Source organism: Cyprinodon tularosa, unplaced genomic scaffold (genome assembly GCF_016077235.1).
Source record: "Cyprinodon tularosa strain WSP-4 unplaced genomic scaffold, ASM1607723v1 ctg195, whole genome shotgun sequence".
In the NCBI taxonomy this organism is placed as follows: domain Eukaryota; kingdom Metazoa; phylum Chordata; class Actinopteri; order Cyprinodontiformes; family Cyprinodontidae; genus Cyprinodon; species Cyprinodon tularosa.
Window position 1 is genome coordinate 1,157,091 of NW_024038707.1, and position 27,290 is coordinate 1,184,380.

The 27,290-nt window shown below is 39.4% G+C and overlaps 1 protein-coding gene across 3 annotated transcripts in view; it reads right to left on the reverse strand.

Annotated features, from left to right (window-relative positions):
• The window catches only part of ephb3a (eph receptor B3a), a 104,744-nt gene that overhangs the window by 69,329 nt on the left and 8,125 nt on the right, over positions 1-27,290 (reverse strand). For 2 of the 3 annotated variants that reach the window (XM_038283528.1, XM_038283530.1), the window contains exons 2-3: positions 13,206-13,270; positions 5,785-6,457 (exon numbers count right to left, since the gene is read on the reverse strand). In XM_038283528.1, the coding sequence (XP_038139456.1) occupies positions 5,785-6,457; positions 13,206-13,270 (738 nt within the window). Of the gene's footprint in view, positions 1-5,784; positions 6,458-13,205; positions 13,271-14,570; positions 14,694-27,290 lie in introns of those variants that run through there. The other variant, XM_038283529.1, reaches the window with a different exon arrangement.

Genomic DNA, 27,290 nt, shown 5'->3' on the forward strand with positions numbered 1-27,290 from the left:
ACGTCACTGAAAACCCCCTATTGTTCTGTCAGAACAATACTCTGTTTGTAACCATGCGTCATGTTCTGTTAATAAAACTGCTCTGCGGAGGAGGTCCAGTGGAAGACGGTGTGTTTGAGTCTGGGGTTCAACTGTCTCTCCTTTCTGCAGAAATTGTATCCATAAATTGTGTATTTCAGTTCTTCTTAAGCAAAAACCTACATTTTATGAACCCGACAGTGATCATACCGTGAAAACTTTTTAACTTTATGCTAACCTGTTAATTGTTTTCAGGAGATAAATATACATTAGAAGTGCAAAGAATCTCAAATACAAATAAATGAAATGTTCACCCTTCTTTTATTTATTCTGCTTTTTGTTTGGGCCAGCTGTTTGGACTAGCAGGCTTTTTCTTCCTGTCCCTTCTTGGCATTGTGGGCATGCCATATGGGGAAGCTGGGTACACGTGCCAGGGCAGCTTTGTCCTACAAAAAGAATATAACAAGATGGAATCCTGATTGTGTGATTGACTTTATTAAATCAAGGCTGCATCTGGCCTCAAAGTAGACTAAGTAGGAAGCTTTATTTGGATGACCTTCACTCATTATTGGAATAGCTCTGCATGTGGGGAGGGGGGAGGGTGTTATTTAGAGGTGAAAAGTTGTCATAATTGTGAGAAGGGTGGAAACCAACTAACACTTCCTGCCCAAGAGTAGCAAAAGGACTCCTTTGCAGACCACCCTGCACTGAGGAATAAATCTCCCCCAAAGGGCCCCAACTTGCTGGGGATCCATTAGCTCCTTCACCGTAGCTGGAACTCAAAAGGACCTTTGGAGGAAGGGTACAGTGCCAACCCGTCTGGTGAGATAACCTCTGGGAGACCAATAGGAAGGGATTCCCACAAGAGCCCAGCTCCTTCTGTGCCGCCCACACTCACCCAGAGACCAAAAGGTCAGCCGGTGACATCCTGCCAGAGCCTCCCATCACTACAACACCACCAGTTCCTGCAAAGCACAGAGGCAGGAACAAAGGAGAGCCATGCATATGATCCCCACTTGAGGCCAGATTCCAAACTAGTCCTGCCCACACCTGGCAGGAAATGCAAATTTTCCGACAGTTCACTATGGGAAGATATAGGATTTCTAGGTGGTTTAATGTCTCTGTGATGCATTGTTGGTCTGGAACGTCCAGCCATCTCCATTCTGCACCCAAAAAGTTGGATCAGGTACAAGAAAAACCACAAAGGTACAGAGTAAGCAATATCCACTTCTCTTCTCTCGGAAACAATGTGCCATAATTTCCCTTTTGTTTATTTTGCTCTCATTTCTTGGAGAGGATGCTGAGTCACCCCCCTCTGTCTTGTTTTAATCCATTAACCTCCTTAGAGGGCACAGTGATTTTCCTGTTTTTGATACTCCACATCTCCCCCTCCATTGTCTTTCCTCTCCTCCTCCTCCCTCTATCTCATGCAGCGCTTGGCTCCGAGCGGCCAGACGGAGGTAAGAAATGAAACGTCTGAGTGATTAATGTCAGCGTGGCAGTGTTGGCTCACGTTGGGTCTGAATGGTGTTAATGAGTGTGGCCGCCTGTAGATTAACTAACGGGTAGGCTGTGGAGGAAATTGCACTTCCTCGTCGCAAGCACTGGCCGAGGCCCCGGAGAGCTTTTTATCAGACTTCGGCGGCAAGCATTTAACCTTGAGCCGCCAAATGGCAACGGATGAGGTCTCCGGCGCGTGTTCGACACCATTTCTCACACCCAGGTGAGAGAAGGCTTTGCGTGTTCGTCTCTGACTTCCTTCTCACCAGCTGCCATTTTCATTCTTCTCCTTTTAGCAGCTGTTTCTGGCCAAGCTTCGGCAATTCACACCCCCCAGCCCTATCTCTCTTCTCTGGGATTCATCTTTCCATTCTATTATCTACGTTTGCCTCGCGAAAAAACGTATTGGCTCTCAGTTTTGTGCGATTCCACCCTCCTGTCACGCTTGCACAATATTTGTATGCGGCTCTTCTCTGCAACACCTCATTAATTCATACTCCCCTCTACCCCCTTTCAGGAGCCACACAATAAATGCAGAGAGGAGGGCACAGGCTGAGGTGACTTGCACTGAGCATACAAAGGAGCTTTAGCTGAACAAAAGTCCCCCCCCACCCAAAAAATTAATCTTTAAATACAATACTAGACTTGGTCTGCAAAATGGCACAATTGACAACACACTATTTCCTTGTATGACATCACAGTTAAACCAAAAGAATCCAGGAAGAGAACTGAGGAACGCTACAGGTTTGGTTCATCCTTGGCTTCAATTTCCAGATGCCTGAAAGAGCTTTTTCCAGAAAATTAGATGTCCTAAAATGCAAAATTTACATATCACCCACAGGACAAGAGAAAAAGACCTTTTGGTTGCTGGCTGAAACTGGTACGACAACATAGTAATGTAAAACCAAATGAGACCCAGTCCAAAATGGGCTAGAATGCTATTTTGCAGTTTGCAATTACACTTAGTAACAAAGACCTTCATTTATGGAGAGATGTCCTGTCGTCTGATGATGTTCGTATTTGGCCTTAATGACCATTGTTAGATTTGGAAGTAAAAGGGGGAAGCTTGCAAAACTTAATTAAGAAAAAGAGAGTTGGGTTTATGTTTGCAGGGCGAGGCTCGATAAAATACATGGAATTATAAGTTTTTGTATTTCTTTTGGATGAGGACCTTCTTCCAACTGGAAGACTAGAGGCTAAATGTATGGAAGTAAATCTGTGTCGCTGCGATTTGAATTAAAAATGCCACTGAAATTTAAATGTTGTATGTTTGTACTTACTGTTTCAATGTTAAAATATATTCAGAACACATTTTTCACCTAAAAAAAATTCATTGTCGTTATTTATACACAGTTGAAATTTCATTTGTTATTTTCTCTTCAAGCTAAAAATTCACATTTCTATTTCAAAGTGATTACATTTTCAATACTTATTTTTCTGTTTAATTTTTCAGTGTTAAAAAAATCTGCATATAAAAAAATTCAACCTTTCAAAATTCAAACTCAATATTTTCAGCCTCCTGAGATTCAACTGGCTCTATTTCACTGTCTTAAATTCAGTGTCTAAATTCAGTGTAAAAAGGGAAGGGTTACTTCAGGTCACAGACATTAGCAGTGGATTGTGGCGTCCAACACCCAGCCAATCCCGTTACGTTTTCTTAGTCACGTGACGTGGCGCGTATGGCGCTCATACAGAAGGAAAACCAGCATCACGGAGCCGTTCATGCAAGCTAACGCTAACACAACTACAGAAAAATGAAAGTAATAAACTCAACGTTGAGTTAGCGTTAGCTTGCATGACCAGCTCCATGATGCTGGTTTTCCTTCCGTTTGAGCGCCACAAGCGTCACGTCACGTGACTAAGAAAACGTGACGGGATTGGCTGGTTGTTGGACGCCACAATCCATTGCTAATGTCTGTGACCTGAAGTAACCCTTCCCTTTTTACACTGAATTTAGACGCCGAATTTAAGACAGTGAAATAGAGCCAGTTGAATCTCAGGAGACTAAAAATATTGAGTTTGAATTTTTTTATATACAGATTTTTTTAACACTGAAAAATTAAACTGAAAAATGAATATTGAAAATGTAATCACTTAGAAATAGTAATGTGAATTTTTAGCTTGAAGAGAAAATAACAAATGAAATTTCAACTGTGTAGAAATAACGACAATGAAATTCTTTTTAGGTCAAAAATGTGTTCTGAATATATTTTAACACTGAAACAGTAAGTACAAACATACAACATTTAAATTTCAGTGGCATTTTAATTCATATCCCAGTGACAGATTTACTTCCATAAAAATGACTTAAGGATAACAGTCTGTCCTTTTTCCAAAAAGTTAAAAAAACAATTCAACGAACTTTGTTTCCAAGTTTGAAGACGTTTCGCTTCCCATCCAGGAAGCTCTTTCAATTCAAAATGTCAGAAATAGCGTTGAGTTCGAGGCTTTATACAGTAGATCAACAAGCCCTTGTTTTTGTTTAGAAAACATGCAAATTGAAACGGATGAATGTGGCATTCCTTTTGAGCAGCCGATATTGAACGCTGATCTCAGTCCTTTGGTAGGTTTGCATTCAGAGCCAGAGAAATGCCTTTGAGTAAAGAGGTCAGTTCTGGCCCAGTTCACCCTGTTCCGTCAGAGGTAATAGGCCACAATTACAGCAAACAATTTCAGTGAGATTGGACAGGGTTCCTAGAGCATGAGGAAAGTTAAATTCAAGACTTTTTAATGTCACTTGAAATAAAAATTTAAGACCAAATTCACAAGAAACACAAGAAAAACCTGCTTGCGACAACTTAACCCAAAGGTTTATTTTAACATAAACCGCTGCACTAATGTTTCAAACTCTGAAAAGCTTCCCATACAGGAAGAAAGCTAAAAACACACAAATGACAGATATATTTGAACAATTATTTAACTGAATTCACAAACTTTGTTTTAGCAGGGAACAAAACAAATCAGTTTTAAAGCCACAACATAACCAGTGCTAAGTCTTTTTTGCAGCTATTTTTCTTTGTATGGTTTTCTTAGTATGTTTGATTTGGTGATAAGTGGAGGCGTTGCAGAGATAAGGGTGGAACTAAACTGAGAAATACCGGCTGTTTCTCTGTAACTCCATTTTGACGCTTTGTGTTTCGCGCTTCGCATGTGCGACTCCACTGCCTTAATTCCCATCGTTCTGAGCTTGAATGACTTCTTGCACAAAATCCACTGAGCCTCATGTATGTTCCCTGGTTTTAGCCATGGAGAAAACTCTTGGCTGGAGACAATTTTCTTTACATTTACACTTGCTCATATTTTCCAGACGAAAAGTTAATGGCGCATCTCCCAAATGTCCCGACCGCAACAACGCGTTTATTGGTTCCGCTATCGGGACGGAACCAATAATGGCGAGCTGTTATTTATTTTTTTTTATAAAAAAAAAAGAAAAAATTGTAAATTTTAACGTTTTATTTAGATTACAAAAATAAATCGTAATAAAAATAATCCTATTTATGATGTTTTAAAAATTAAGACCTACGAAAGACTGATTTAAGACATTTTAATACCAATTAAGGCCTTAGTTTTATTTTGAAGAATTCAATGCCTTTTAAGACTTTTTAAGGACCCGCAGGAACCCTGTTGGAAGGAGAGCCAAAACATTTGACCCGAGTCATGCCATCTTTAATCCAATTCTGCAAAATACCAACGAAAGGCATTTAAACCGATGATGGTCATAAAAATCGTACTCTATGTGCTCTATCTAGAATTTTAACTTCATCAGCTCTTGACTGTGTGGATTCTTTAGGTCAGGGTGGGCCATTCCAGTTCCTGAGTTTAAAGAGCGAACACAATTTAATCATGTAATTAAATGATTAAAAGAACTCTGAAGAAATGAATCCTGAGAGGGTAATTCTGCCATGTGATTCAGGTGTGTTAGTTGTGTGTTATTAAGTTGTTGACAGGCTCTACCTGAGCAACTGAGCCAATAGGCGATCGATTGGCTGAGTAAATAAATAAAATCTGAAAAACAATTTATAAAAAATACCATTTTAGATGAGAAAAGTTACTATTAAAACCTGTTCTTGTTTAAGAAGTTTTTTTTTTTTTTTTGCTTGGAATAGAACATACTCCATACATTTTTTATTTATGTCCATTAATTAATTCCAAATAATAATGGTAATCAATTATGAAAATCTGATTCAGATCAAAACAATTAGATTCATTTTGAGACTTTGATGTTTTCTAAAGGTCAGCAAAAACCACCCTCTGTTAAACTCTTACCCTGGCACTGTGTGCTGTCTGCAGACGGCTCATATCCGGCAACACAGGTGCACGAGCCCACCGGAACCATCCACTCGCCGTCCCCGTTGCAGTACAGCTTCAGAGGGACAGAAACCTCCATGGCGTTGGCCACACAGGCCCCCGGTGCAATCACTAAGGAAGTAGCTTCCGCACCTGTGGCAGTCTCGGGGAAGACAGCAAAATTGGCAATGGTGGTGGAGCACTTCCTGAAGAAAACCCTGACTGAAATGAGTGACATGCAGGCTCCCAGATCCTGGAAAGCCAGGTAGAATCCCGCCCTGGAGAGGGGGCCAAAGCTGCGCACTTTGGTGTTGATCCTGCCGGCTTCCAGCAGAGAGAAGCTCTCATCCGGAGCAATAGTATCCACCTTCACGTAAGGGTTCTCCCTCCACAGAGGGCTGGTGTCTGTAGCTACGTCCCCATCCGACTCGTAGTAAAACAGATTGAAAGTCTCCTTGCAGGAGCCCGGGATGTTGGGGATGCTCGCGCAGTCACGGACGGAGAACTTGAGCTCCACATAGACCCGAAGCACTCCTCTGCGGGGGATGAAATCTGTCCTCAGCCAGTTGTTCTGGTTTGGCTGTCTGACGTTGCACACCTGATACGTTCGGATCGGGCTCATGGAGTCATCGTATCCACTCACTTCCTCCCACTGTGAAAGCAAAAGATAAACACAAACGGTCAGAACGAATGCTTAGAAAGAACTCTTATCTGTTGTCTGTTGATTTGAGCTAATACTTCCTAATGCAAACTGTTCAAGCATGGAAGATGTTCAAAACAGCCCTGTGGTGCTTGGAGCAGAAAAGAAACGACACACACACACTGACACATATTTTCCGAGGCGTGCTGCGTACACGAGGCCTGTGAGGAATAATTTGCAGCTAAAACGTTTCTAATTGCATGAATCATTCAGAAAATTCCAATCATTATGGGCTATTAATAGATAACACTTTCCCATTAAAACACATTTCACGCATTCCGTCTGTTTGACTGGTCCTGATGCCGAGCGTGTGCCGGAAGGTCTGCAGGAAAAAAGAAAATAGCAAAAAGAAAGAAAGCGGGGGTGGGGTTGTGATCACAGCAAATTTGTCGATTTAAAAGCTTCATCAAACGCTGCTCTCAGAAGATGGAGCATAAAGTGGAGGAAGACCTGTCTGTATATCTGAGGAAGTGCAATCGATTGGGCTCCAGGAAGGAGATTTGGTCTCTAAAGCAAACTGTACCGTTTAAAGTCAAACCTTCCCTGTTTATCCCCAACCAACGGGCTGCCTGTGCTGGTCGGGCAGCGGCAGCACACCTGAGCGCCTCCAGCTATGTTACCGTAACGTACTCTTTACTCCTTGCACGCCTACACATTAGGCATGAGTGCACTAATTTACATACATTAGTTCACAAACCTGTCACACTCGGCTGAATTGTAGCTCATGTTATTGAACAGCTAGGATGATGAAATGGATATAACTTCTGGCTTTGTGGAGGCAGTAATCAGAATCTACAGCACTTTGAAAAACTGTTCATGCCACCTTGAACCCCCAAGGTTTCTTACAGCTGATATTGTTCTTTTCCTTTTCGTTTCAAATGATTAAAATGACACAGTGATAACAAATGTAAAATAACTCAGTTTAAACAAAAAAAGAAAAAATCCTTTAGTAACAGATAAAAACGAAACAACTAGGGATGCACGATATTGGGATTTTGGCCGATATCCGATATGCCGATATTTTAAAACTCATGTAGCAGATAACCGATATCGATACCGATGTTAAAGCTGGACAAAAATAAGTAGTCATTGAAAATAGCAGTTTTGTTATCCATTTTTGACACTTTGAAAAATAATATAGTCAAATACATTTTCATATGCTGATATCTAATAGATTTTTAAAAACGCGGTATCGATCTATTTTACTTTCAAAATCTCGTGAAATTTCATCGTTCTCGTGATATTTTGGAAATTCTTGTGAGATTTTGTTAGTAAAATAGATCAATACCGCGTCAATATATCAACATATAAAAATATGGCAAAATTTCGTGAATTTTCGGGGGATTTTGTAGCATAACGATGACATATAGCAATATTTCATTAGTAAAAGAGATTGATATGGTGTTTTTAAATGGCAATATATCAGCATATGAAGATATTGTGATATTTTAATGTATCAATATTTTTTCGATCGTCTTTAGAAGTTTTTAAGTCTGTAAAAAAGACGTTTTTGAGGAAGAAGAAGAAGTAGTATTTTTTTTTTTTTTTTTTAGACTTTAGAAACTGAGAAGCTGATCAAATATCGGGTTAAATATCGGTGGGGTGGCCGATGTCCGATATTCAGTTTTAAGGCCGATACAGGCCGATACCGATAGGGGGCTGATTATATCGTGCATCCCTAGAAACACTATGGAAGCGAATCGTTACCATATTTAAAATGAAAAAGCATTTTCAGAAATGCTTTTTCATTTTAAGAATGTGGCTAGTAATCAATCATTCTATTTGCATTTTCATTTTCTTCTTCAAGACTGCTCATCATTTTACTTAATTAAAATTACAAAGAAAAAGACATGTGAGATTTATTTTTCAAAATCTACCCCAGCAAATACATACCAAAATTCAATTTGAAATGTAAAATCTGAAAATGAAAAAGTATTTCCAGAAATGCTTTTTCATTTTAAGAATGTGGCTGCATTGTTTGACTCATGAATGAAATTAGTAATCAATCATCTTATTTGCATTTTCTTCTTTAAGACTGCACATTTTATGCCATATTCAAAGAGAAAATAGCGGACATTGCTTTTTCGTTTTCATGGTCTGCGAGCAAAGTACTGTCCACAACTCGAAAACAAAAAAGCATTCTGAGCGGCGGGCGCAGCAGAGTGACGTCAGCAGTCGCTCTTCCTCAGGTCCTTGCTGACCGGGCTTTCTTAAAATGAAAAAGCATTTCTGAAAATGATTCGCTTCCATACAACAACAGATATCCAATAGAAGAAGCAACAATGCATGAGCTTCATGTGACCTAAAGGTCTATCTAAATGGCTGCTGAATGCAGTAATGCAGGTTTTTTGTTCTATTTTTTTTACTGGGCCTCCCTTTTGTTTACAAGTAATTTTTTGCTCCCTGTTAATTTCCAACCAAGCTCCAACTTGTTCAACAGTTTAATAAAGACAAGTCAACAGCAGTAAATTAAATTATGCAATAAAATAAACTAATGTCTACTTTAAATTCCCAAAACTACAATCTTTAAAGTACAATTATATTAAGTTTAGCTATTTATTGCACATTGGAACATAAGTTAACACGGCTGTTTTTTATTCAGCTATTTTTCTACCACATCCCCCTGCAATTACATTGTCTCACCTCTAGGAGGCGCACGCTCAGTTTGGGACCCACTGCACTAATGAATTAACCTGACTCCGCCAGATGGCTTTGCTGGATTTGCTCCACATATCCATCTGGAAACCTTACATTGCAGTAATTTTGGGAAGGGGCGAAAATACTGGTTAGCTGATTGGCCTATATTGGTGATAGACGGGCCAAATAAACCAATCAGATCAACGAAGCATATGACGTACTAACAGAGCGACGATGAAGAGGAGCCAATTGATAGATCAAACTCTTGCTGAAACCAGTCGGGAGAAGAGCAAAAACATCTTTTCCTCTGAGAAAAGCCTCCAGAGCAGTGTTTTGCTCTTCTTTCAGTGAAGAAATACTCTGTAATTCCGATAAAACTTGCTCGATAGCCACGCTAACGCTAGTTTCATCTGCTGAAGCCGTCATGTTCTTTAGACTGAACTGTCGCGCTTCTCGTTGCGTCACACCTCAACCCGCCTCAAAGCCAACGCTGATTGGACGTTTGTTTGATGAACAGCTCCAAATTTTCTTTAACAGAGAGTCTCCAGACTGATTAGCGAGTGAAATCTTGAAAGCTCGCGAGATCAGGATGGTCTCATGAGGCTCCTAATAAATTGGCCAACGTCTGAACATATCGGCCAATAATGATACAAGAATAAAACACTAATACAAAAATATGCGGCAGACAATTTTTTATTTATCCTTTATTTAACCAGGTAATACCCATTGAGATTAAAAATCTCTTTTGCAAGGGAGACCTGGCCAAGATAGGCATCAAAATTACATCACATCATTACATATGTATAAAAGACACACACATAAAAGCCAAATATGCACTTACAATAAAATTTCAATTAAAACATTGACATGTGAGGGAGTCTAACTCAAAACATCTAATTCTCAACTTAAAAGTATTCAAAGGAACCAATTTACTAAGTTTCATGTTATTTTGCAGCAAATTCCATGTAAAGGGAGCAGAGTAAGCAAAGGCCTTTTTACCCAGCTCAGTACTGACACGTGGGACAGAAAACAAGACAACAGCCTGAGAACGGAGAGAGTAATGACCAGTACTTTTTTTCATTAGAAGTGAACATAAATAAGATGGAAGCGCACCAAGAATAGCCTTATATATAAATATGTTATAAACCGAATAAACCGAACAATGTTCGGTTTATTCTGAAAGTTTTAAATGGATTTGTTCTTTCCCCTTTATTTTATAAAAGAATATAAAAAAAAAAAAATGAGTAATACAGTAATCAGCAGAGGTCTATAAAGTAGTCAAGAGTGATTAGTAGGTAATAGTGAACACACATTAAGAGAAATGTACTTTGTTAAAAGTACATTAATTGGGAAAGTAAAAGTTCTAAGTATTTCTGTGAATAAAAAAGGAAAACATTTATTTTATTTTATTTTTTTGTTGGTTTCTTTACTTCTTGTGTAAAAACAATGGAGGTAGAATTTGTTGTAAACTGGCTTTATCCATTAGAAAACCTGCTTTTCAAACAGAACTGTCCTTGACAACTCAGAATAACACAAAGGCCATGATGTAAGATGACATGCATCCATGACTGCGTTGTTTGTCTGAGAAAACTAGAAGTAGCTTCTGTAAGAACACAATGAAATGTACCCACCACTTAGAGAAAAAAAAATTATTAAAGTGAATCATTTCCAAATAACTTAGAAGCAAACTAAAAGAAATTCCTCTTGATTTTACAACAGAAAAACGCTAAATTCAGTGGTAACTTGGGTTCATCAGCTTTTATTTGGGATGAAATGCAGCAGTACAAATAATATTCTTACCCCTCATGAACATTTCTGTTTTTACAGACGCAAACTCCAAAGTAAAAAAAGACAACAATGTAGTTCATTATCACCACCAGCCACATAGAGCGGTTTTCCTTCTCTTCTTCAAATAAACAAACCCTTTCATGATAAATTCTGGTCATATTTTCATTTGAACTGATTAATAATGTCCCAGATTTCTAATTAAAGAAGTAAAAGTACACAGGGTGGTTTTCTTTTTCCTTGATGTTCTGTTTGGAGGCTCTGAGTAGGATTGAATAGAACTTATAGAAGCTGTAGATCCGTTTATTTCATTAATATAATTTGGTCTTCCACCATCCAGAACTGTTGCTTTATCACAAGCCATTGCAGGACGGTCGGGCTGTATTTAAGGATATGGGAACATCTTGGAGCCGGACTGATAGAGGAGAGCTAGCTGTAATCCTTGGGCATGGATGGCGTGTCAGTTTCTGAAGCATCCACCTGGTGCAACACATAGACTCATGAGGTATAAGAAGCAGGAGATGACCTTGTTCGGGGCTCAGTCCTGGCCGGACGCTCGCGGACGTGATTTTTGAGCCCACAGCTGTGCAAACTCCAAGCATTTTCTCCATCCTGTAACGACCTGATCTGGAATAAACTCTGTTACTTTTTTACTCCTGTTTTATAGTCCTTTTTATATGTTTTTACCCAGTTTGAGTTAAGAGTAGTAAATAACTTAGCTCCCAGGAAAAGAACCGTGAAGAGGCCCCGAGGCGCAACGGCCTTTTTTAGGGGACATAAGTTCCTCATTTAACAGAGGTCACCTTCTGGCTCTCTGGTAGTTCAGAGATACAGATGGCACCACATCTGGAATTCACCCAGTGCTGGAATTCTATTTAGGCTCAAAAACTATTTAAACTAATATTTGGTGTACTGTATCATAGTCTGACAGTTTTTTATATTTTTCATATAGACAAACAACACTAACAGACAACTTGACCTTTAATTTATTATGCAATAAAAAAATGGTACAGTCTCCAGCTATGTAGAGCTGATTGACTTGTAGATAAATATGCATTAAAATTGTTTCAACAAAGTACTGAATTAGGAGCTGAATATGAATAATTAACAGTTTGTAATAGTTCAGAGGTTCACAGTGAGGCAAGGATTTGGCAAAGCAACTCATATGTGCTCAACAGTGATGTTTGTATAAACTAATGTGAGGAGCCATAAATATGGTGTCCACTGGTCAATAAATTCAGTCCATTAGGAAATAACCTTGTGAGAAGTCAATGATTCCGTTTTTTTCCCCTCTCGGTTCCCAGTTCAACTGAATGCTTAGTTTCCATAACAAATGACCACCCCAGAAATTGATTATTTCAACTGGAGGAAAATAATGCATAACTCATCTCACGTCTCTGGACTGCCGGGCAATTTATCCCCAAACGATGAGCCCAAATAGTCAGCATCAGACGTCGTAAATCACCGGCAACACGTTGACGCTCTACCTGACAAATATGATAATTGCCGCTCTGGGTGTGGGGAGAAGGGGAGCGAGGGGGCGGGGGGGGGGGGGGGGGGGGGGGTCGCCTCGCCCAGTCCTGACATATGACTTCATGGATGCCAGGACATTCAGAGCCGGGCCCGAGTGAAAAAGAGGGGAAAAGAGGGAGGTGGTTTCCATAGCAACCCAGCATTTCCATTGACTGACTTTGCGCTCACGTAGCGAAGACAAATTGCACCGGCCGGGTGTGGGGGAGGTCTGTCAGACTGTTAGCCCCGGGGTCAAATTCATGTTGTTTTATTTTCTCCCAATTCCTACAGGGGGTATCAACTGAAAAACCTTAATTTCAGCCTGTAATGGGCTCCTGGGCCCGCATTAGAAAAGACGCATGCATTCAGGTTGCCAGGTCCTTTTTTTCCTGGGGAGAGATGGAAGTTTCAGCCCACATATCACTCCTTACACATTACAGGTATTTTTTTTCCCTAGCCCCCACCCCCTCAACCCCCCAAGGCCTCTTGATACTTCCTCACACGCAAACTCTGCACTTTTCTTTTACGTATTTCAGATGATCTACACACTAAAATCCCACATTTATTTCCCACAATGTCGCAGCAAGCTTTTTAACTATCCAGGAAAGTAAACATTCCATGCAAATACAAAAAAAACAAAGACATAAAACAGCAGGAGGTTTTGCTGTTCAAGGCAGATTGGGCTCTATTAACAAGCAAATGGAACAAATGCTGCTGGAGGAGAAAGAGAAAAGCACAACGCCCAGACACAAGGACGCTAACTCACCCCGCTCTCTGGGAAGGTGGTCCACGCCAGCTCTGTGGTAGCCCACCGACTGTCCATGAGGGTTTCTGCAAATGAAGAGTAGGAGGCAGAAATAAGAGCGCAAGTTAAATGATGTGAGTAAAAAAAAAAAAGAGTTGCACAGCATTAGAGACCACACAGAAGTTCCCTGTGAGAGACAAAAGGAAGCAGGTAAGGCCTGCTCTCCCTCTCCATCATAACCTCCACCCACGTGCGCTTTGGGTTTTTCTTTTTGAAAGCGCTGACAATTACAGCGGATCTGTGATGCAGTCTAATTAAGCCTGTGTGTGCGTGCCTGGCACTCGCTTCTCTGTCCTTAGTCATTTGTGAATCTCAGAACAAAGCATCCTCCTGGATGCCTTTGGATTGAAAGGTTCCATTAACTCAGACTGCTTCAGAGAGGCCTCATAGGCTTAAAAAAAAGAAAAAACTTTAACCAAACAGTGGGATTAAAGGGTGAGAGGCTGACAGACACACAGTACCATCATAAAACATGTCGCCTCTTCAAGCTGAAATATGTCCTGATTGAAAGGGTTCTATGGAGTGACATTTGTTCCAATATTCTTCAAAGTGAAGGATACAGTTTGTAAATGAAAATTTGAAAAATTGCTTTCCAAAATAAAATTAGAAAAAGGTTTGGAGATTTAAATTTTCTGTTTCCTCAGATTTTTTATTTTATATATATTTAATTTTTTCTATTTCATTTTCCTATTTTCCATTTTTTTTTTCCAAATCTTTTTTTTATAAGATGTTTCTCCGTGACCCGACCCCGGATAAGCGGAAGAAGATGGATGGATGGATGGATGGATGGGTTTTAAAAATGTTATTCTTTTCAAATTGCGTTTTAGAGCTTACATTCTCTTTCCTTCGAACCCGATACAAACACTCGGCCATGAACAATAAAAATGCTGTCGCTAACATCCGTAAAGACCAATAGAGATGCATATTTTTTCTTCATTCCAGAGGAAATCCCCCATAAATAAAAAAATAATGTGATTAGTAAAACTCAAACGTAAAAACAGTTTTAAGAAACTAAAATAAAAATTCAAAAGCTGTAGAAGAAAAAAATGAAACATTGAAATAAAAAAATAATGCTAAATTCTTTGGAAAAAAAACAAACAAAAAGTGAAACAGCAACAAAGTAACCTTTTTAAGAAATAAAAATGTATAGCCTTGTTTCTCGATTGCATTTCTTTTAATTTCCATTTATAAAAAAGCATTCTTTGTCTGCAACAACAACAAAATAAAAATTCACTCCATAGTTTCCCCTCCACCTGGAGCCGAACTGAACCAGAGGAGCTTAGATCAGTATCAGTAATCCCACGCTGCCCCATCAGTTTATCTCACCTTGGAGAACTTAACCCCCCGTTTACGGCTGCTGCCTCACCGGCTCCCATTGTTCTGTCGTTGTCTGTGCATAATCAGTGAAACAATTACACGTTCTTCATGGAGACTCTGTGACATGGCGCCTGCTGTGCACCATTTGCTCACAAGTTGTTGATAACGGTGAAGGAGGAGGGTGTGAGAGGGCTAAAATAAATAACGCTCTGTGTGGAGCAGAAGAGGAAGTCATTCTAGGAAACGCGGCTCTGTTCTGGTCGCAGACTGTGGTCACAATACAGTACGTGTTTGTGTGGTGCTGATAGGAGCTGTTTGACTTAAACAGATTAAAGCAGGATCTACGGTATGTGTGGTGACCTCGTCACTATGATAATCACCAAAGGCTTATAGGAGGGAGTCGCATAGTTCTAGATAATAAAGAAACTCAATGTGATGGCTTTAAAAAGCTACAAATAAGCTCAGCATAGGAAAATGTATAAGTAGGGCTGAGCCTCAGATTTATTGACAAATTTAGATGATAATTTAATTTGAGAATTAATCAAATGTTCTCTGAAATACGAAAGAGGATTAGGGCCAATGGAGAAAAAAAAAAGAGTTAACTGATTTTTTAATTTTATCTCAGACTTTAATCTCAGAATTCTGACTTTTTTTCTCAGAATTTTGACTTTTTTTCAGAATTCTGACTTTAATCTCAGAAATCTGACTGAATTCTGACAATAAGCAAAAGTCAGAATTCTGAGAAAAAAGTCAGAATTCTGAGATTAAAGTCCGAATTCTGACTTTTTTCCCCATACTATACTGAAATAAAATAAAAAAATCAGTTAACTTTTCTTTCTTTTTTCCACTGGCCCTAATCCTCTTCCGTATTGCAGAGAACATTTGATTAATGTTCTTCTTCTGACTTTAATGTCAGAATTCTGACTTTTTTCTCAGAATTTTGACTTTTTTTCAGAATTCTGACTTTAATCTCAGAAATCTGACTGAATTCTGACAATAAACAAAAGTCAGAATTCTGAGAAAAAAGTCCGAATTCTGACTTTTTTCCCCATACTATACTGAAATAAAATAAAAAAATCAGTTAACTTTTCTTTTTTTTTTTCCACTGGCCCTAATCCTCTTCCGTATTGCAGAGAACATTTGATTAATGTTCTTCTTCTGACTTTAATGTCAGAATTCTGACTTTTTGCTCAGAATTTTGACTTTTTTTCAGAATTCTGACTTTAATCTCAGAAATCTGACTGAATTCTGACAATAAACAAAAGTCAGAATTCTGAGAAAAAAGTCCGAATTCTGACTTTTTTCCCCATACTATACTGAAATAAAATAAAAAAATCAGTTAACTTTTCTTTCTTTTTTCCACTGGCCCTAATCCTCTTCCGTATTGCAGAGAACATTAACAGATTTTATTTCAGATCAGTTCGTTACAGGACAAAGAAATTGGTTGCCGTCGGAGCAGCGGTGGGCTCAAGTCGTCAGCACATGATGGCATCCAGAAAATGAGCCTCGAACAAGGTCGTCTCCTGCTTCTTATACCTCATGAGTCTATGTGTTGCATCAGGTGGATGCTCAGCCGTTGCATGTCAGGAACTGACACGCCATCCATGCCTTGACCTCTGTGCCTCTTTCATCTTTGCCTCAGGATCACAGATAGCTCTTCTTTATCAATCTGGCTCTGGGATATATCATTAATCATTATCCTGTGTTTACTGTACAGACAAAAAGACTGTCCTAATTAGATAGCCTCCGTACCCACAATGTGATACACCATGTGAAGGAAGGCCGTCCTCCCCATCTAATCTGGCTAACAGATAGGTATTACACATGACTAATAAAGAATCAACCTAACACATTGTGACTTTAGGTTTACGTTTGAATCCTGTGATGTTAGAGTTGGTAGTCAGCAGACTAGTGAGGAGAATCCACAACAGCACACGTTTAAATCACAATAAGATGGGTGACTGGGGGTGAATATGGTGTAACACTGGCTACACAATGACGTGTTAAAGCATGTGACCCAACACATCCCTCACAACCATTAGCACACACGCGCCGAAACAGAGAAAAACGGCTGCGGCTCTGCTTTTGAAGCTATATTTTAGAAGATATTGAATTTAAACTTTACACTCCCTACTTGTTTTTTTTCTCTCTTCTGTGTCACTGTTTACATCCCTTCCCTCTACTACTTTCTTTAGTTCTGCACCCTAGCATAAGTATTTTTGTGCCATCTAAGGGTTCCTACAGCATAAGGAAAGTTAAATTCAAGACTTTTTAAGACTTTTTAATGCCACTTGAAATAAAAATTTAAGACCAAATTTACAAGAAAAACGCAAGAAAAACCCGCTTGCGACAACTTAACCCAAAGGTTTATTTTAACATAAACCACTGCACTAATGTTTCAAATTTTGAAAAGCTTCCCATACAGGAAGAAAGCTAAAAACACACCAATGACAGATATATTTTAACAATTATTTAACTGAATTCACAAACTTTGTTTTAGCAGGGAACAAAACAAATCAGTTTTAAAGCCACAACATAACCAGTGCTAAGTCTTTTTTGCAGCTATTTTTCTTTGTATGGTTTTCTTAGTATGTTTGATTTGGTGATAAGTGGAGGCGTTGCAGAGACAAGGGTGGAACTAAACTGAGAAATACCGGCTGTTTCTCGGTAACTCCATTTTCACGCTTTGTGTTTCGCGTTTCGCATGTGCGACTCCACTGCCTTAATTCCCATCGTTCTGAGCTTGAATCGCTTCTTGCATAAAATCCACTGAGCCTCATGTATGTTCCCTGGTTTTAGCCATGGAGAAAACTCTTGGCTGGAGACAATTTTGGTTACATTTACACCTGCTTGTCGCTACCCGATCCGTACCGGTAGCACGATCCGTACCATCAGCTCATTTGCGCCTGCGCGAACAGAATAACTTCCGGGTCGCCAAAAAATAATGTAATTACGGTACTGAAAAAACTTTATTTATATCCTTAAATAATTAAAGAATACTAAACTACATCGTAAAGACAATATTGAAGACTTTTCTGGAAGAAATGGATGCTTTTTAAATTCAATCCATTGTATTGCTTGACGTCATTTTTCTGGAATAAAAATCCAAATTTTCGGGAAATGTTCCCTTATCAATGAAAAACTGCAGGTCACGAAAGGTAGCAAATGAATCCATTGTGGGATCAGTACTGCTGGAGTGCATAGTTAAGTACAGAGTAAATCAAATATTTAAACAAATTTAAATATATACGCTGTGAGACGTATATTTGCGCATGCTCAGAGCAGTCAAAGTAACTATCACAAGGCGATTGAACTTTTTTATGTATTTCTGTTTTTTTTATTTTTAGAAAATGCAATATTGACGAAAATACAAAGATATACAAAAATACCATGCCTCTAAAAAATACAAAAGAATAAAAAAGTAAGAAAAAGGAAATATTGCCACCGGAAGTTATTCTGTTTGCGCACGCGCAAATGAGCTGATGGTACGGATCGTGCTTCCGGTACGGATCGGGTAATGGCACTGCTCATATTTTCAAAGCAAAAAGTTAAAGGCGCATCTCCCAAATGTCCCGGCTGCAACAACGCTTTTATTGGTTACGCTATCGGGACGGAACCAATAATGGCGAGGCGTTTTTTTTTTTTTAAATAAAAAAAGAATGTCAATTTTAATGTTTTATTTAGGTTACAAAAATAAATCGTAATAAAAATTATCTTATTTTTGATGTACTAAAAATTACAACCTACGAAAGACTGATTTAAGACATTTTAATACCAATTAAGGCCTTAATTTTATTTTGAAGAATTCAATGCCTTTTAAGACTTTTTAAGGACCCATGGGAACCCTGTCTTTACACTCAAGGTTTTTCTCTGTCGATACCTTATTTGACTTCATGTAGATGAAGCCTGAATAGGTTTGCCAACCGTCCCCTGACAAACGGAATCGCTCCTTATTTACAAATAGAAGTACCTTTCCCGTATTTAGAGGAAAAGGAACACACTTTGTCCCGTATTACTGTGAGAGTTAAAAAAAGTCAGTAAAAAGCTATTGGAAGAGGAAGAACAAGGGCACGTTAAATACAAAGCTTACGGTAAACTTGCTCCCGGGCCCTGTCCTGCATTGTGACCATTGAGCTGACAACATCTATATAATGATCCATAATACCCTCATCCCGTTGGTCGAGCCATTGGTGTTGCTCACAGAGAAGATAGCGCGAGACAACAGAGCAGTATGAGGGACGGACGGAGTAATTTAAATGTTGACGCTGCTTTTGGGGGCGGTGGATCTTCGCATAGCGATCCTCCTTTTTCGAAAAAATAAGGATGCAGAAATATAAGAAGAAATGGGGGAAAAACAAATACCTGGGTGGAAAAAGTCTGTGATAATGAATATAAACCACACTGCTAATATGCATCTTATTCAATGCAGATTTGAGTCAAATAGTTAAAATCGCCGCTCCAGGAGGGGTAAAGGCAATCAGTTTCCAAACGAAATTTCTTTTTGTTTTTACACTTGTGTAACCAAAGGAAAAATAAAAGTCTAAAACATTGTGTTCTTTTCCTTTCACTAGCTTATTCTATCTTAGCCCAAAAGTGAAGTTTTAGTTTTAGCTTTTTGCATTTTTTCAAAGTTAACAACTCTAGTCTTTCTAGCTCTGTGTGACAATTGATCGCAACTGGTTTTATGTAGAGTAGGATTGTTTATCCTTCCCAAGGGATTATATTTATTTAATTTATTTATTTATTTTTGATCCAGAGATTTCTGCAGTAATTAGATCCTCGAGTTGAGATGTAAAGATTTAAATAAACCACAAATGAGCTTAGTGAGCTCATTTCTATTTAAGGTTTTTATACTTTATACTGCTAATGAGACTTGTACGACGACAACAACACCAAAGCAAGAGGTAGAAAGACTAATAAATGAATAAAGGTTCAAAAATAAAATTAGCTTTTGAACTGGTACTCTGACACAGAAGCTGGAAATCTGAGCTGGTCATCAAATTAGCTGCATTTAAATTAATTTGAAGCCCTTATCTTGAGCATATTAAAGCTAAAGTATCTAACTTCTTGTACATACATGTAAGAACTAGCATTAGACCCATATATTGATCATATTATAGAAAGATATTAGCATTTGGTCTGTTAAACTCTATAGTTGTAACAATAGAAATTATTTGAGACATATTTATAATCAGTGTAAGTAACATGCAGCAAATATACTAATATATGTTATACATATATATACTAGGGATTTATGAAAACCGTCAGAATCGTTCGGTTCGACTGTCTCGGTTCAGTTTGCGTGTTTTTCAGTTCGGTTCATGCGCTGCTCCTTTTTCTCATAGAGGAAGCGATTACACAGCAGAAGGTGGCGGTACTGCGACCAAAGCCAACCACCAGTAGTAAACAAGAAGAAGAAGCAGCGAAGCAGCGTAGCCGGGTGTAGCAGGGAAAAAAAATCAGTTGTTGTGGAGAATTGTGTCGGACTGGCGAGTGGGAAAGAACAGGAGTTGGAAGACGCGCCAGCAGCACTTTATAGGTCTGCTGTATGGGACCACTTTGCATTTAGAGTGACCTACGATGACGGCGGAAAGAAAGTTGTGGATAAAAGTGCAACAGTGTGCAAGCATTGTGCAACACGTTTTGTTTATGCTAACAGCAACATGTCATGCTAACCCCGAAATCCCTCATACTCTGTCAGCAACCCCCGCTGCGCTCCAGACCGGCTGCTCAAAGCAAAGCCTACAGCCTCCACTGTGGCTTCGTCTGCTCCCCTCTGAGTTCCTTGGAGATTGTAGAGAGCATGTAACCTGACAACAGCCAGATGCATGAGCGAGACATGCATCTGGCTGTTGTCAGGTTAGAGAGCATGTGCCAGATGATTAAATTCAAAGCAGCAAAACATATGGAAATGATCCAGGGTTTCCGCGGATCATTTAAAAATAATTACAATCCATTATTTTTGGGGGGATTTTTTCATTAATTTCATAATTTTTTATGGAATTTCGGTGTAACAATCAACATATACCTAATCGAACCGAAAACCGTGACCAGAAACCGTGAATCGAACCGAACCGTGGATTTTGTGAACCGTTCCACCCCTAATACACACAGGTAGCTGTCATAGGCCCCGTCCACACGAAGACGAACCCTGGCCTAAACGCACAAATTTTTCACCAAACCAGCCTCTCATCCATACGAAGCCGGCGTTTCGGGGGTCTGTAAACGATATTTTTTTTATTCAGCCTTCAGAGTGGGAAGATTCTGAAACGCCGTTTTCGCGTTTCCATCTTTACGCTCTAACCGCATATTTTTTTTTACATGCATGCGTCATAGCGTCACCTCTAAACACGCATGCGCGACCAGTATCACAACAACAATGGCGCCGTTGCTGCTAATGCTACTCACCCTGCTGTCGGGCTTACAACAGAATCTTCTTCTTCTGGAATATCTCCAGGAAGAACAGAGCAATATCGACGACATAGTTCAGCACCTGAATTTGACTTAACCACGAAAATGGGCCCGCAGGGCAAACATGTATAAATGTTAGTGCGCATGCCCAACATTTCGTCGCTTATTTTTGCTTTGGCACCACAGCGCCACTTACAGGCCTGGCATACATTTTGCAGCGTTTTCATGCATTCGTGTGGACGCTCACATTTATTTTACGTCTCCGTCTTTACGGCAAACGTTTTGGAAAATATCAGCGTTTCGTGTTCGTTTTGACTTCGTGTGGACGGGGCCATAGTGTACAGGAACATCTGCCATGAGTATGGGCTGGAAGTCCCAAAGTCAAAATGGAAGACACCTCCTAAGGTAGTTGAGGATGACCGAGCTAACATCCTATGGGACTTCAAGATCCAGACTGTCAAACAGGTGATGGCTAACCAACCAGACATCGTGTTGATCGACAAACAGCAGAAGAAGGCAGTAGTGATAGATGTGGCAATCCCAAGCGACAGCAACATCAACAAGAAAGAACACGAGAAGATTGAGAAATACCAAGGGCTGAAGGAGGAGCTAGAAAAGATGTGGAAAGTAAGAGCAGCAGTGGTGCCAGTGGTAATTGGAGCACTGGGGGCTGTGACCCCCAAACTGGGAGAATGGCTACAGCAGATTCCAGGTAAAACATCAGAGGTCTCTGTCAAGAAGAGCGCAGTCCTAGGAACAGCTAAGATACTGCGCAGAACCCTCAAACTCCCAGGCCTCTGGTAGAGGACCCGAGCTTGAGGATGACACATACCACCCCACGAGGGGTGAGAAAACAGTTTTTTATATATATATATATATATATATATATATATATATATATATATATATATATATATATATATATATATATATATATATATATATATATATACACACATAGGCAAAAACAGGCCATATTTCCCTCCCCTTTAAATCACAGCACCCTCAGCTTATTAAATTCTACTCTTGTAAGACAATGAGATTAAACGCACAACCAGTTTCCAAATGAAAAGCAAACGGATGGTTGAGAAAACGAGGAGGTATTTCTCAGCAGAACAGCTCCTCACGGGGCTGAACGCGCCAGGGGAAGGAGAATAAATCTCAGCTGATTCTGATGACTCATGATGATTTACTGCGCTGTGTATCATGAATCCCCACCGTTCGCCGCTCTGAACTGCTCATGTCTCTCATATGACTAATTAATGCCTTGTGATGCCTCAGCTAACATCAATAATCGCTGGGTCATGCAGCCAAGAAGATATCTGCTTCATATTTCAGAGGACAGGTAAAAAGATTAAAAAAAAACATTTTCTGGGAAAATATCACACAATTTATTGAGTAACATTACTATCATTACTATTAACTACCACTAAGGATGAATCACCGCATAGCCAGCAATAACATAACCTTGCAGAGAGTTTAATTGCAGATAATGGTGAGGGGGGAGAATTATATAGTTATTTAACATCAAGCTGCTTTTTTTTGGGTGAGCAGATTAAATTATTTTGAGAAGGGAAAAGGCAAATAGAATAAAATACTTTGTTAAAACGTAAAAAAGAGCATTAGTTATAAAGGAAAAAGTGTCTCCCTCCGTTGTTGTTAACAACAGAAATCCCTTTTTCCCCCTCAACAGGAAGATTAATAAGTAATATATATGCACAAAAGCAAACCCACATTTACATTAAGTGCTGTTGCTCTGCTTTAAAAGCCTTTTCATTCTTTCATGCTTGTCTGTGAAAAGGAATGAGCGACAGCAGCTAATAACCTCAGTTGTTAAACCCAAATAAAAGCCTGTGAACATGGTTGTTTTACTGATTAGCACGACTTGAGCCAGGGAGGAGGAACTAATCAGCCAAATCAGCGCCTGTTGTCTTTGCTTGGCCACACTGGGCCCTCTGCAGCGCACAGCTGAGCGAATACTCCCGAGCTGAGCTGCAGCCCAGACGTTCATCCAGTCTGTCCCTCGAGTGGGCGATCCGGTGCATCGGCCCCCAAAGTATAGCTTATCTTTCTCAGGTGCCCCGAGGCAAACAGAGGCAGAATCAGTCACCCTCAGCTAACCGGTGGTTTGAGCTTCTGCTTCCTTAAGCAGGCTTCATTTCACAGCGTACACATGCATGGACTGCGGGCCGATTCCACTGCCTCTTCAAAAGCCTGGTTCAAGACCCCGTGTAAACAGGGTCACATCCTGCTGAGAACTATCAGGCTCATATGGCTGTAGGATATCGCATAAAGTTTGACTATTGGAGAAAAAGTTAGGTAAAATGGGACAAGATCGAATCTGGGTTATTGAGGATCTCTGTTCCAAGACATCCAAGCTGAACTTATAACGCCTTTTTTCATCTAATTAAATTGAACAGCTCTAATAAAATCACACATTTTCACTTTTCAACATACCTCCTGGTTAGCGGGGTGAATTTGCAAGAATACAATATGTATCACTATACATGTGTCACGATCAGTGGTGTCAAAAATCATAGTAAAATCAAAATCAAAGTAAATTCTGGACGCTACCCACTCAGGACACTTGGAATACATTGGACGAGCAGTATGGAGGAATATTGACACGTTTTTTGTGGACTTTTATGGACCTTTCTGCCTCGGGCACCATAGACCTCCATTATTTGAATGTCAGCAGACAGCAAGAAGCCTCCCAGATCTCCAGATGCATTTGAGATATCAAAAAAGTACTCCAGAGTGTTGTTCAGCATGGGGGTGAGTAGAAAATGAAGGCTAATCATGTTTTGGGTGTACTATTCCTTTAAGTACAGTAATGAAGTATTTGTACTTTGTTACTTGACACCTCTGGTCAAGATATGATTTATCCTGATATATCCCAATACCTTAAAGGGGAAGGCATTTTTTTTTTTTACATTGGGCCCTTGATTTTACGTTATTCCATCATGTTCTAGTCCCCCATATGAGATTTGTGTCATTTGGAGCTCTTCTGAAGATATATGTGAGCAAAACTAGCAGCAGTTCAGCGGACAGAATAAACGGTAGCCGGCGCGCACGGATGACGTCATAAACATCCGCTTTGTTTATAAAAAATATACATTTTAGGGAAATATTTTAGCACAGCAATCACCCAAAGAACAGCGTTTATCTCTGAATGGCCCTGAAAAAAAAAACAAAAATCAATGTAAGTTTCTGAATCGGTATAGTTACAGTAAAAACTTTTAAACAGAATGTACATTGCATAAAAACATGACAATTTTGCAAACTTAAATGCATCAAAATGCTCCCACATCATCACTTATCAGAAATGATGGGAAATCTTGTTGCCAAGGTTGCAGCAACCAATTATTATGTTTGGAAGAAGATTGCTTTTCCACATAGCATCAGTTTGGCTCTGATTTCTTTCGCCCTCTTGGTAAATTAAATTTGTGAACTGCATCATGTATTTATCAAGGTTATCTTTCCTATTACCATTAGTTTGGGGATCTGAAACATTTAATTGTGAAAATGGAAGACTTTCCACAGCACTGTATAAGACAAATTAGTAAAAAGAAAAGAGAAAAGATATGGTATAAAAAACCTGTAAAAGATTAGAACACAGCAGACGGAAAAGAGGTTGTTTATGCAAGCTGGAAGGGTTGTTTTTTTTTTTTTTTACCAGTAAATATCTGGCCTGCAGCTGATTTTATTGGTTTGAATTTAATGAAACAGTCATTAGCTACGGAGCTAACAGTGAGTCAGAGCAGGACAGAGACAAAAGCCATTGCTTTCTGGAAACAACAGTAATGCAAACACTATTTCATAAACCTGTGATTCACTCTCATATATCTATTAGATGTTTTTTTTACAGCATAGTCCACAGTAAATTTACAGAATTTTCACTCTAGCTATAAATGCTTACCGCTTTCTGTCTGCATCAACCATTTCTTATAGGAAGGTGATTCAATCCACAATCTTAACATGATAAAAAAAAACTAGGAACCATTATGTAAATACTCTGCTTGTGCAAATATATGGTGGTTTGAATGACTACAAAATATTTGTATGAAGCATTAAGAGAGAAGATAAGAGATTTTCCAGTCTCAAAGTGGCTGAGTTGGTAAATGACAGCCGCAGTCCTGGACGTCTAAAAGTTTGATTCTCAAACCTCGTATGTTTTCCCCCTTCTGTCCTTCAAATCTTTCCCGCCATGTTTATCATAAATAAAGACAGATCATCTGCCTGACTGTGTGTTTCCTGGACGGGGCCGCCATTTGCTTTTTGTAGGGTTGTCACGATACTAAAATTTTCAACTCGATACCAATACTCAGGAATATGCTTGATACTTGATACCATTTTCGATACCACAAGGATAAAAACAAAGACCCCAAAATTTAACTGAATTTTGACAGGTTAGTGTCTCTCATTTCAAACTGACCTGTTACTCATGTTATCGTTACTGGTGACCTGTATTAATGACCCTAACCCTATTCCTGTACCTAACCCTGACACTGCCCCTGACCCTCCACCCTTCATAATTGTGAGAAATAAATATTGTTTGGTTAAACTTATTGTACAAACCTATCTAACATACACTATTTTAACATAATATTATGGATAGAGTTTAATTAAGTGTTTGAAAGATTAATTTCACTATTTTTAAATTAATGTCTATATTGCCATGAAGCCATTAGGATTTTCTTGCCTGGGATCTTCCTATTGGTGACGTAATCAAAATGGCCGACTTTATGTGGGCGGACTTGGATATGTACTTGATTAATTTTAGCATGTTATTATTAGCTATTGGCCGCAGCTAGCAGTTAAAGGCTAACGTCTTGTTAATAGTCATAAACAACGTAAATAAATACATAAATAAATCTGAGACAAGGGGCGCAGCGACGGCAGGTCAGCGTTGCGTGCGGGGGGGTTGGGGGGATGGGGTGGTGGTATCGATACTTTTTAAAATGAGTATCGTATCCGGATACAACATTTTAGTATCGATACTTTTCTAAGTATCGATACTTTTGACAACCCTAGCTTCTTGTATCTCTGCTTCTGTCTCCTTGAACCCCAGTCAGCCTCAGCAGATGGCCGCTCACACTGAATCTGGTTCTGCTGGAGGTTTCTTCCTGTTAAAAGGGAGTTTTTCCTCTCCACTGTCACTGCAAGCATGCTTAGTGTGAAGGATTGCCTACGAGTCAATGAGTCGATTCAAAAACTTTGAATCAACTGTATGAACTGGTTGAATTGTATTGTGCCTTCAGATAACGTGTTGTGAATTGGCGCTATATAAATAAACTAAATTCAATGAATTTGACTGAATTTGTCTTGGTTTCAGCCGTTAGCTAGATGCTAGCTTTCAAGATAGCCTGGTTTCCTAAAAGTGCAGATGCTAAAGCCAGGTGGTCTGCATGTGTGTCGCAGTTAATGTAGATATGCCCCCGCCCCTTCCGCAGACACTCTCCAAAATTGTAGGTGACCGCAGACAGTGCCGCAGACAGGAGGCCTCTGATTGGTCAATTCTACATCAGCTCTACAGTATGCGTATCTCCTGTTTGGGACCTTACCGGCTTGTTTTGTTTGCATGACCGCCATTGTGGAAAACGACTCGTGAATTTGGACCCGCTAGAAGACCGAGGTGCGCGAGAACGCTGGGACCCTTTTTCCACCTGGATCCCCGCTCTTTTTCACCCTCATGTCCCTCCGTTGTCACACAAACTTGCCCCCACTTCCTCACCGCCTCGGCTGTATCTAGACCCACAGCTATTTCCTGATTGTCCCTCTTGCGATGTGGCGTGAAATAGCATAGAGCAGACCACGCTTCAATATTCAGCTGAAATCAAAAATATCTGCAACAAGCTCACTGCGCCACACCGCTGCGGGAGGATAATCAACCCTTTAGGGATGTATCTGTGAAGGGTGATGTCTTTTAATATCATAAATTATTTAAAGACTGAAATTCCAAAACGGAACTGTCTTTTTTTTTTTTTTTTTTTACTTTTTGGGTTATTTAGCTCTATCGTTGCCACAGTATTTAGGCTAATAAAAAAAAAAAAGCCTGTAGCGCAGAGTATTTACATAATGGTTACTAGTTTTTTTTATCATGTTAAGATTGTGGATTGAATCATCTTCCTATAAGAAATGGTTGATGCAGACAGAAAGCGGTAAGCATTTATAGCTAGAGTGAAAATTCTGTAAATTTACTGTGGACTATGCTGTAAAAAAAACATCTAACAGATATATGAGAGTGAATCACAGGTTTATGAAATAGTGTTTGCATTACTGTTGTTTCCAGAAAGCAATGGCTTTTGTCTCTGTCCT